Source organism: Apodemus sylvaticus, chromosome 7 (genome assembly GCF_947179515.1).
Source record: "Apodemus sylvaticus chromosome 7, mApoSyl1.1, whole genome shotgun sequence".
NCBI lineage: Eukaryota > Metazoa > Chordata > Mammalia > Rodentia > Muridae > Apodemus > Apodemus sylvaticus.
Window position 1 is genome coordinate 75,355,594 of NC_067478.1, and position 12,842 is coordinate 75,368,435.

At 44.4% G+C, this 12,842-nt stretch overlaps 1 protein-coding gene across 1 annotated transcript in view; it reads right to left on the reverse strand.

Moving 5' to 3' along the window:
- The window catches only part of Slc35f2 (solute carrier family 35 member F2), a 46,710-nt gene that overhangs the window by 17,498 nt on the left and 16,370 nt on the right, over positions 1-12,842 (reverse strand). Inside the window, exon 2 of the mRNA XM_052188326.1 lies at positions 354-529. Coding sequence (XP_052044286.1) covers positions 354-529 — 176 coding nt within the window. The remainder of the gene's footprint in view (positions 1-353; positions 530-12,842) is intronic.

Here is a 12,842-nt window from a genome sequence, read left to right on the forward strand (position 1 = left end):
AAAAAGGAAGGGGGAAGGGAAGGAGAGAAGGAGGGAGGGAGGGAAGAAGGGAGGAAGTTATTAATCTAGTTTCATAGGAACAACGCTGACTCCCTTAGCAGGTAAGAAACCTATTAGTGGTTTTAAATGATAGAATATTTGGAAATACTGTACCCTCCTAGTTGATTTAGGTTACACACACGTACACACACACTCAAACATACATACACATACACACATATACACACATGTATATACACACACATACACACATGTATACACATACACACCCCACACACACATGCAAAAATGGTTAGAAACAAAAAAGGAAAAATACAATATTTATGGACCGCCAATGCCCACATGTGACGTACCAGACCGAAACGCCAGCATCACTGTATAAACCAGGAACAGCAAGCAGTAGTTGATGAAACTCTGAAGCATGGGCGTGTTCACTCTGTACTTCTCTGCCAAATACTGGCTGGTGATGGCTGTGCCGCAAATACACAAGGAAAGCATCTGGCCCAGAGCTATGGTCTTCAAAATATCCCTAGAAAACAAGAAGGAACTCAGGTGGACTTAAAAGAGTCTGTAATTCACAATACACACACATATTTTATATGTCAAACTATATTAAACGCAATATAAATTATTCTGTTTAGTTCTAACAATTATCCTAAATAATTATTCTTTGTTTCCTCATGCACATGTGTATGTGTATGTGTATAATGTGTCTGTATGTATATGTGTGCTTGTACATTCATGTGTGGTGGTCAGAGGACAACCCTGGGTTTCCACCTTCCTGTTTTGCTTAGTAAACAGGGTTGGTTTGTTTCACCGATGTGTACGTCAGCAGCCTACAAGCTTCTCCTGTCTCCTGCAGAGCCACTGGGATTGCAGATGTCCACCACCAGCTTTCTGTGAGTCTGGACATCTGAGCTCATCATGTCTTTACACTCGCATAGTGCATAGTGAGCACTTTACCCACTGAACCACTAATTTATTCGTTTAATTTAGAGACAGTCATGTGACCCAGGCTGGGCTGGTACTTGCCATGCAGTGGATAATGACGTTGAAATTGAGATCTTCCTGCTATACCTTCCTAGGGTTACTTGTGGTCATGCACTACCACACCCAGTTTATGACATTCAAGCAACAGAAGACCTGCATCCATGCCGGGCAAACATTCTACAGGCTCTGACGGACCCCAAGCCTCTGGATTTCTTGTATTGCTTACCTCATGAGTACACAAGTCGAGTTAATATAGTTTGACATATTTTATTTTTATTCTCTTTTATTTTTCCAGTTCCCCCACCCATTTCCAAGAAGACTTACTCTTCTGTTCGCTGGCCACCCATTAAAAGATCATTTTGTTTACTTAGTTCCCCATCTACTACTGGGGTTGAGTGGGGGTGTATCGTACATGTGTGCCTACACACACACACACAAATACAAAGAGAGAGAAACTACATAAATGTAATTTTTTTACAAAAGGAAAGAGGAAGTGCCAGCAAAATGGCTCACGGTGTAAAGGTGCTTACTACCAAGCTGATGACTTGAGTTCGCTCCCCCAAGCCCCACGTGGGAAAAGGAGAGAACAGACACCCCCCCCAAGAGTTGTCCTCTGATCTCAACACACACAACTGTGACCATTCTAAAGAAATACGTATTTGAAATAGGGGACTGAGGAAGGAGGATCACTTGCAAGTTCAAGGGAAGTTTAAGCTACAAAGTGAGTTCAAGGTCAGCCTGTGCCACATAGTGAGACTCTGTCTAAATAAGTGAATAAGGAAAAGCAGAGGGAGGGGGGATGGGGAGGGAGGAGGGGGTGGGGAGAAGGGGTGGGGAGAAGGGGTGGGGAGAGGGGGTGGGGAGCAGGCAGCCATGGAGGGCAGGATGTGTAATTTAGAAAGACAGGTAGAAGAGAGCAAGAATAAAACTGAAAACTGACAAGGAAGAAATGTAAGAGGCACAGAAGATAGCTCTTGGACAGGTCTGGATAAGGAAACTGGCCTGTGCACACTGTAATATTTACTTGAAACACCCTAAAAATCTAAACATTTGTCCAGGGGGCAGGGAAGCAGGATTTGAGAAAGGGTCTCACTGTGCAGCTCTGGCTGACCTGGAACCCTGTAGATGGGCCTCGCTGGCCTGGATCTCAGAGCTCCGTCTGCCTCTGCCTTCCGGATGCTGGGATAAAGGTGTGCACCACACACCTAACGCAAAGCAATACTTTTTAATCTTCAAATAAATCATTGACGTAAAATTTGAATTCTTTATTAAATGAAGCATCGAATCAACCTAACTTGTCAGTCTGCATGCTAAGACTAACAGGAGAGCCGTTAACAGGGAGCAAATCCTGGAGGTAACCCTCAGCACCTCAAAAGTAAGCAGCCAAATTTGCGAAAATAAGCAAAAAAATGAGCAACGCCAATATCAAAGGTTTAAATGTTAAAAAAAATGCAGCCACAGACATACTGTACAGACATGGAAGAACTTTTAAATATTTTATTGCATTCATTTACTGTGTGCGCTCACGCCCACTCAAACATCTGTGGAAGCCAGAGAGTGACTTGCAGGAATCTATTCACTCCTGCCATGTGGGTCTGGAGCTGAATTCAAGTCACTCAGTTTAGCAGCAAGCACCTTTATCCAGTAAGCCCTCTCACCAGCCCCTAAGATTTTTTTTTTATATTGACTACTGGGTTCTGTGGGCGTGGCCTGTTCCTGTGCAGCGTTCCTGCAAGGGGCTCTGGGAGGCAGCTCCCCTTTCCTTACTGCTCTCCTGAGGCACCTTCTCTCTCCCCAAATCCTGCCTCCACACTAAAACAGTCCCTTTCTAAATTCTGATCTAATGGAATTGCTCCCTGTCTAAGGCCTTACGTGGGTCCCCTCGGCCCTCACATGGGAGCCCAACTTCCAGTCCCACCGAAGTCTGGCCTCTCTCCTCCCATCACACCCCGACCTTGAGCAAACTGGCAAGTTGGGTAGTCACAGTAGAAAGCACAGAAAATCCTGCCAAGCCCCCAGAAGCTAATCAAACCTAGACCATGGTCCACATCCCATAATGAACTCCATAGCAATGACAGGTGTGAAAGAAGTGAGGGTAAGAAATGGAGAGGCCGAGCCTGTTCACACACTGCAGCCCCCTCATTTCCGCAGTCTACAACAGCACAATTAAGCAAGCCATCCTCCAACAGTGAAGTATAACTGTGTGTGTGTGTGTGTGTGTGTGTGTGTGTGTGTGTAAGAGAGAGAGAGAGAGAGAGAGATCCAAATTTAAAGTGGGGATTTTAAGTTATAGCAATGCACTTACTTCTCCTGGCTACAAATCCTAATGACCTCATCTATAATGGACGATGGGAGGAGGGGGGTTGGAGGGAACTGGAAGTTTAAGAAAGAAGGTTAAACACCAAAGGGCCTCAGAATGATCTCAGGCCCCACAGGCATACCTGCATCTTACCAAAGGGGCCTTGTCAGACTCCATACCATACAAACACTCCCCAGCTAAAGGAAGCTTCTGGAAACAACACGCATCCCGCTGTGGACTGTATCCTGTCGGTCTTTTCAAACAGAACCTCCACTGAAGTGAACTTCAAAGAGCCGGATGTCCACAGCCTACAAGATGGACTTCCCGGTTTCTGCCTGCTCTCTTTGGGAGCAGGGCCTCCAAGAGCCCAAGGCTGGGGGCAGGGGTGGGGGCAGGGTGGGGGCAGGGGTGGAGGCAGGGGTGATGCAAGGGTGAGGGCAGGGGTGGGAAGGCAGAAAAAAAACCGAGCTGAGTGTCTTTCTCTCTGCCACACTACTGTTGGCATATTCTGTGAATCTGAGAATTTAAAAAAATGAAAGAAAAGGCATTTTATTCCCCTCTCTTCTTTCTCCCAGAAAACTCTAAAGTACATAGCTTAGTATTTCTTCAACTCCAGAAACACCAAAATACAGCTATTCATTGCTTTCAAATAAAATTACATTTTCTTTTATTCACTCAGTAATTTCTTTTAAAGTTTTTTATTAACATATATTAATCACACATAACACTAGGTTTCATAATGCATTTTGATCATATTTATCCCCATAACTCCCTTAACCCTTTCCTTCTCCTAATCAGTCATCTTCCTTCATGCTCAGGTGTGTCTGTGTGTGTGTGTGTGTGTGTGTGTGTGTGCGTATGTGAAATAACTTAATTAGAGTTAATTACAGAGTCTCCTCCCATTTCTATAATATGTGTATGTCTGTGTGTATATCTCTCTGTGTGTATATGTGTGTGTGTGTGTATATCTGTATGTGTGTGTATGTGTGTGTGTGTGAGTGAGTGTGTATCTGTATGTGTGTGTGTACGTGTGTATATGAAATAACTTAATTAGAGTTAATTACAGAGTCTCCTCCCATTTCCATAATATGTTAATAGGCCCAATCATGTCCCGGTCTTGTGAATTCATAATTCAGGTTAATCAGGGCTGCTATGAGTTCAAGAGCGCAGGAACCATGTTATGCCTTGAAGACAGCATTCCACAACCCTTTGCCCCTTCTTCCAGCTTTTAACATTCTTCCTGCCTCACTTAGTAAATTTCTCAGTTGAATGCACCAAGCCCAAGGAATCTAGAATGTTTTTAAATATAAATATTTCCCAGTCCAAACTCTTTGCTGAACCCCCTATCTGTCATACCCCACAGATTCCTGCGGCTCACACTCCAAACATAATCTCCAGGGGCAGGACACCGAAGCCTTTGTGATCAGTGCAATGTCTGCCACACAGAAGGCGCCTGAAGGCTGTTTGCCATTGTTGAATATCCCCCATGTTTCTGTTTCTGAGAGGATCTAGACCAACCACCGAGGACTGGGACTTCCTGGAGAAAGTTCCCACAGGAAGAGAGGATAGGCTACTTCCTGAAAAACTTCAAGGGAAATTCAAAAAAAGGCCACCATTTGGTATTGTGTCTATCAAACACAAATTTTGTACACTATACAGAAGAGACAGACACAATGACCATTATTCCAGTCCCCAACACTTCACATAATTACCATCAGGCCTAACCCTGGCATGTGCTCAAAATGACCATCACCCCAGTAGCTGTCTTTAGAATAGCTAGCTTCATGTTGGGCCAGATGTCCTTAACTTACAAGTATATTTCAAAACCATCAGAGGCTAAAAAAAATAAGAGTGTAGCCAAAAACTCTGCTTAGACCAACTTAATCATATTCTAGAGGGGCAGACTCCAAACATCAGTGGGGTTTACGGATGCACCTGCTAGGGAAGCGTAAGGTGCCATGAGAAAGGCAACTGTTCTATTATTCTCGCCTTTCCATTTGATATTTTTCTTTAAAGTCGTCCAAACGTCTGTTAAAGCACATCACTTGACTATGATCCATGGCTCCCCTCCATGTACAGACGGTCGTGAGCCATCATGTGGTTCACTCGCTCTGGCTAAAAGATTTATTTATATTGTTACATATAAGCACACTGTAGCTATCTTGAGGCACACCAGAAGAGGGCATCAGATCTTATTACCGATGGTTGTGAGCCACCATGTGGTTGCTGGGATTTGAACTCAGGACCTTCGGGAGAGCAGTCAGCAGCACTTTTACCCACTGAGCCGTCTCTCCAGCCTGAAGCCAGCGTTCTTAACTCTAGGTGCCACATGACCAGTGGCCTCCTGCTCATGCCAGTGTGCCTTTCCTGCCATGGTGTCTCAAACTGTGAGCCAAATGAACCCCCTTCCGGTGTTTCTTGCCAGGCATTTGTCACAGCAACCAGAGAAGTACCCAACACACACAATGAATCGCAACTCAGGTGGCTGTTTTGCTTCGTTGAGAGCTCAGCTATGGTGTTGACAAGCACAGCTCTAGCCCAGCACCTTTCAATTTTTAATGGGCTATGAAACCACCTAACACTTCTGTGAAGCTGCCAGAGCCCCGAGATTCTCTGCTTCAATGGAACTAAAGGCTAAAGTGCAAGGACGTTGGGAAGATGGCTGATTTCAGAGCTGGGGTGGGAAGTCTGGGCCGTCTCATCACAGAGGTCTGAGATGCAGCTGACAGAACAAAAACATTCTAGTTACAGTAAGGGGACCTCAATGGGCCAAAACACATATCAGTACAGTGAGGATGCCAGTGCTTGCTTAAAGGCCGGAACACACACAGGTACCGGAAGGATGCTGTGGCAAGCTGAGGCACACAAATGTCTGAATCTGGGGCTTAACAGCAAGCACCAACTTTTAAAGGGGCACTCCTTGACCCTGGAAAGACTCACTACTTAAAACTTAAATGAGAGGAAGCAAGAAAATATTACCCTGACTTACCTACCCAAGGGATGAACCATGAGGTGACCAAAGGGCTGGTGAAGGGGAGTTTGTAGAAACTCTGGGAAATTAGTGAAGATGAAATACAGGGGTCCTGAAGTTCAATTCCCAGCAACCATATGATGGCTCACAACCATCTGTAATGGGATTCGATGCCCTCTTCTGGGGTGTCTGAAGAAAGTGATGGTTTACTCAGATACATGAGAGAGAGGGAGAGAGAGAGAGAGAGAGAGAGAGAGAGAGAAGCTATCAGGGATGAGGATGTAGGTCAAAGCATGAGGACCTGTAACCCAATCCCCAGAAGACATGTAAAAAGTTGGGCACGGTGACACATATTTGTAACCCCAGCACAAGGAAGGCAAAGGCAAGCAGGTCCCTCGGGCTGGCCTAGCTGAATCAATGGCCCCAGGTCAAGTGACAGACAATCTTTCAAAAAAGATGGACAGGGTCGGAGGTGGCTTAGTACTTAAGAGTACTTGTGCTGGGCGATGGTGATACAAGTCTTTAATCCCAGCACTCAGGAGGCAGAGGCAGGGGGAATCTTTGAGGCCAGCCTGGTCTACGACTGAGTTCCAGGACAGCCAGAGCTACACAGAGAAACCTTGTCTCAAAAACCCAAGTGGATGGATGGATGGACAACAGACAGACAGACAGCACCCGTTGTTCTTACAGAGGACGTGGGTTTGTCTTCCAACACCCACATGGTGGCTTACCACCAGGATAACCTTCCTGAGGAACAATACTCAAGCTTGTTTGTTGGTCTCCACACCACACATACACATGCATGTACATTTGCATCAGTGCACATACATGAACGTACAAATTCACATGCATACAAAGGATGGAGAGAAACGCTATGGGAACCATCATCCCATTAGAAGGGAGAGCATTCTCTAGCACAAGTGTGGAGGACTAACTCACCAGAGGGAATCAACACCCACAACCTCTCCCAAACCTGCGGTGCAACCAGAAACCAGTCAATGGCAGTTCTTGGCTGGTAATGTCAAAGAATGAGTATGTGTGGAGAACTAAGTAAGTGACGGAACTGAGGGAGACTGCTGCCCTGAGGTAAACGATTGCTACATTTTACCAGCTCCAGACTGCACAAGCTGTCCTACAACTCACTGGTGACCCTGGTTGACCTTACACGATTCATCTCCTGCTTCATCAGCCCAAATGTTAGGATTATAGGTCTGTACACCCACCCTTAAAACTACTTGTTTTATTGCAAACTTCTTGGTCCTATGACTAAATTAGGAGGGACATAAAGGCCAGTGCACAAATACCCACACTCTTTCCTCAAATATGTAAACAGGACACAGGATAAGAACTCTGAGCTAAACCACACAGTGGTGACTTTCATCCCAGCACTCAGGAGGCAGAGGAAGGCAGATCTCTTTGAGTTTGTGGCCAGCCTAGTTTACAGAGTGAGTTCCAGGACAGCCAAGGCTATAAAGAGTCCCTGTCTCAAAAAAACAAAACCAAAAAAGAACTTTGAACTAGGGACATTGTCATGGAAGGCCCAATATGGAAGAACCTTTGTCAACTGTAGAGAGAAGGACCAGAGGCTCTGGCTTTGAAGATGAGAAGGGGTCAGAGACAGGAAGCGCAGGCGGCTTCTAGACACTGGCAGCAAAGGACTTGATTCCCCACTAGAACATCTGTGAAAGAGTACAGCTCTACCAATACTAATTTTGGCCCAATGAGGCTTCTGTTGGTTGGCCTTCTGAGCCACAGAACTGAAAGATACTAAAGTAATGTCAATTTGGCCATTAAACTTAATGAAGATGAAATAACAGAGACATGATCATTTTATAAGCCATAATCATAAAACATGGCTATAGGCTAGGCATGGTGGCACAAGCCTTTAATGCCAGCACCTAGGAGGCAGAGGCAGGCGGATTTCTGAGTTCCAGGCCAGTCAGGTCTACAGAGTGAGTTCCAGGACAGCCAGGGCTACACAGAGAAACCCTGTCTCAAAAAGGAAAGGGGGGGGCACCAATGCAAGTAGTTTGTTAGGATAGGAGCAGGCTAGCTAACAGAGCCAGCTTTGTGTGAGCTAACGTAAAACAGTACAAGTCAGGCTGATAGAACTACTTACATTGCCCTTAGTAAGAAAGATAATCGCATCAAATAAAGAGTCCATTAAATAGCTGCAGGCAAAATCAATCAGGAGACACTCTGGATTAAAACACTCAGCACTCATCAGGAGGAAAATAAAAACCAGGCCTTCAAGCTAGAAACTGAGAAAACAGTTTTATTCAAACAAAATTAAACTTGTAAATCTGGTGATTTCTTCTTACACAATACATTCTGTGTGAACCTCAGATAGTTAAAAATATAGAAGGCATGTTAGTATTTTCTCTGTCCCTGTACAGTAAAAGAAACTCGGGGAAGTGCCGGTCACCGTGCTCAGTTCCCACATTTATTAGTTTACTGGATTTCCACACAACAGTAAGAATAGACTTCATCTTTGCAAAGCTTACATTATCTAACATTGTATAACCAAGTTCATATGCCAAAAGCCAAAATAGGAACACTAAAGTCCAAAGACAATATTGGAATCTGTCTTTGTTTCTTCCATTCTGACTGTCTCAGGTGAAATCATGGAGAACAGAGGTAAGAAAAGAGATGGAGCTGGCAAGGTGGCTCTGCACCCTGGGGTCTGCACAGTAGGAGAGAACCCACAACTGTGGCTTGTCCCCTGGCTTATACACACACACACACACACACACACACACACACACACACACTTACTAAAAGAGAAAAGGAAAAAGGAAAAGGCCCAGAACCAGAATGCCAACCTATACATTCCTACTTCATTTTGGTTCTGATCGTTGCAATCCCATTTTCTACATTGTGACATTGTATGCGGTGCGTCTGTTTCACTGGGTCTATACCTGCAGACATTGCTGTGGATAATTCTGACTGTTTCCCCCCCATACTAAACATCTAGCAATGACAGTAAAGATGAGCATTAAGACTGCTCCTATGGTGGCTGGGCAGTAGTGGTGCACGCCTTTAATCCCAGCACTTGGGAGACAGAGGCAGGCAGAATTCTGAGTTCGAGGCCAGCCTGGTCTACAGAGTGAGTTCCAGGACAGCCAGGGCTATACAGAGAAACCCTGTCTCAAAAAACAAACAAACAAACAAACAAACAGAAACAAAAAACCCTGTTCCTATGTACTAAGTGCACACCACAGAGCACCTGTCTAAGAATGGTATATCTCTACTTCACTTATAACCCAACAGCCTACTGAGGAAAGTGATATTACTGTCCCTGTTTGTTGATAAAGATGCAAAGATGTGAGGCTGTACTGAAAAAGTACTATCTCTGACCCTAACAACTCAAAAATGAATAAAACAGTGACCTTCATGTCCAAAGCGATGTGAGGTAGTGTAATGAAAAGACCTGTGGGCCAGATGTCACATTAAACACTCTGTGTCACTTCAGTCCCACTGAAACTCTTGCAGGAGAGGGACTATCATACAGATACAGAGATGAGACTAAGCTTCAGCCAAAGCCAGGAAATTAAGTCTGTGTTTTCCAACATTGCACACGATTCCTTGATAATCATAATAAAATGTGATGCTGAACCAAAGATCGACTGTTATGAATGGCCCCACACCTCTAACAATGGGCATTGATGCCCACCACGGACATGTTTAACAAATAGTTTAATGCATGCTGTTTTGTAGAAAATAAGAGAGAAGACATAGAACCTATCCTGGAAAGATGGTGTGGCCCTGAGGGTAGGATGAAGAAGCATAGGGCTAGCCTGGGGTAACATCTACACTATTCTTTCACACCTGACCTCTAAGCATTTCCATCCCAGAGACAACCCACAAGGCCGCCTCTGCCCACCATCTGGCAGAAGAACTGAGGGCGGACTAACCCTGTTCTCAACAGGCAGCTAGGAAGCCACAGCCCATAAAAAGTGTAGCTCTTAATGCTGCCTGCCAGGCAAGGCTTAATTAAAAGGTTTTGAGAGACTTTTTTTCCAATATCTAATTTTACCTGCATGTAGATTAGCAAAACAAAAGTCATTCTTCCCCTCTGATTGGTTGGTGTGGTTTACACTGTAGAATGCAGTCTTCAAATAAAGATAATCATCTGACCTGAAGTCAGAAGCAAGAAGCCCACAGTGAAGGCGGGCCCAAGCAGGAGCTCCAGCTCGGTTTGGGTTCCCAGCTCCAGCTGCCTCTATGGCCTGGCTGTGGTTTGGCAGTGTGGCCCTCCTTGACTCTGCAAAGCAATAAACTATTTTCCCCATGCCAGTGGTGAGCCAGCGTACCCTAAGAACCCACCTACCACGCCCATCAAAAGCCAGCCAGGCCTCTGAGGACAGCAGGCGTGAACTGAATCTCAGAGTTCCTGGGACAGGGCCCAGGGAGAGAACTGGGAGGCGCAGGGGAGATTTCCTGTGAGTCACTGGGTCTTGGCCAACCATTCCACACCCACTAGCTTCAAACTAGAAAGACTGTCACACTTGTCCATTAAGTCACATTCAGCTGGCAGTGATCCTGCCAGCCCACTCACCCCTGTGCTCTTAAACCTTTGAAGAGAACTTCTACTGACAGACAAGAAGGAAAAGAACACCAATGAAAAGCTGTTGTGTAAGCATGCACACACACACACACACACACTATACACAAATACACACACATACACACACTATACACACATAGACACACCACAAACACATATACTACACACATACACACACACCACACACACATACACTACACACATACACACCACACACATACACTACATATATACGCACACACCACACACACAAATACACATACATACAAACACATAAACACACTACACACATACACACATACACACCACACACATACATATACATACACACACATACACATACCACGCACACCACACACACACACACACACATACACTACACACATACACACACTACACACATACTCACACCACACATACCACACACACATACCACACACACCACACACACACATACACTACACACATATACACACCACACACACCATACACACACACTACACACACATACCACACATATACATATACCTACACTCTCTCTCTCTCTCTCTCTCTCTCTCTCACACACACACACACACACCACACAAACTTTTCAGTCATGGAAACCTCTACAACACATAGAATGCATTATGTCAAGGCTAAAAAAAAACAGCTCAGTCATTAGGAGCATTTACTGTACAACCATGATGACCGGAGTTGGGACTCCAGTACACACAACATAATAAGCCAGGCATCCTGCAAGTGCCTGTAACACCAGCTCCAAGGCACCTACACCTTCTTTGGGCTTCTGCATGTGCACAGACACACACCACACATGCATCTGCATATATACTCACAAACAACATGCATAAATAAATAAAAATGTAAGTGGATAAGCTATAGCTCATATATATATATATATATATATATATATATATATATATATATATATATATATATGAGAATGAGATTAGATGCCAAGTAAAAAGAATATAGTGTGCAAAAAAAGAAAACCATCATACCCTACAGACATTGAAACACAGACAACAAACAAACACGCTCAGAATCTACTTCATAAACCAGGCATAATCTCACTCCTGTAATCCCAATCTGGCAGGAAAATTGCTGTGAGCTTGAAACCAGCCTGGCCTACATATCAAATTCCAGGCTAGCCTGGCCTAAGAAGTGAGACATTTTTTATCTTATTCTCAAATGAAAAGACTCAGTCTGAGGAAATGGTTCAGGCAGCCTGGTAAGTGTTTTACCTTGAAAGCACAAGGGCAGGAGTTCAATCCTTAAAGTCTACATTAAAACAAACAAACAAACAAAACCAACCCAAAGCTGTAAGTAGTGGCTCATGAGGGTGCTGGGGAAGGTGGAAAAGAGATCCCTGGGGGCCCATGCCCAGCCAGTCTAGCCTACTTGCTGAATTCCAGGCCTGTGAGAGAAATGACACAACATACTCTCTCTCTCTCTCTCTCTCTCTCTCTCACTCACTCACACACACACTCAAATATCATTAGTAATCAAATATATGTGAATTAAGAGACTCACATTTATTAGCTGTTGAAAATGCCAAGTCTGACATCGTGTTAGAAAGGACCTTGGTCCACAAGGCTTCTCATCTGTGACTAGTAGGGGTGTAAATCAGTGTAACTTTGGAAAGCAATTCAATGCTGTTTTACAAAGTTCACATCATATAGCCAGCAAACCAGCAATTTCTTTCCTAGATGACCGTATATTTGCATAAGAAGCTTTTACAAACATTTGGTTTGCTCTGCAACACTGAGATCGAACCCAGGGCTCCATTATCCAAGCTCTATTATCTTCCTATAGGAACACATGGAAGAATATTCCTAGAAGTCCTATGCGCAAGAACAAAACCCCGGAAAAAATCCAAGAACCTAGTGACAAGTGAATGCAAGAATGTGCCAACGAAAAGAAAGACGCGTGATATATTCAAAGGAAAGAGTAATTGTGAACATTGTCTGGCATCATAGAACAAATGCACTCATTTTATGGTGCATCTCAACCTA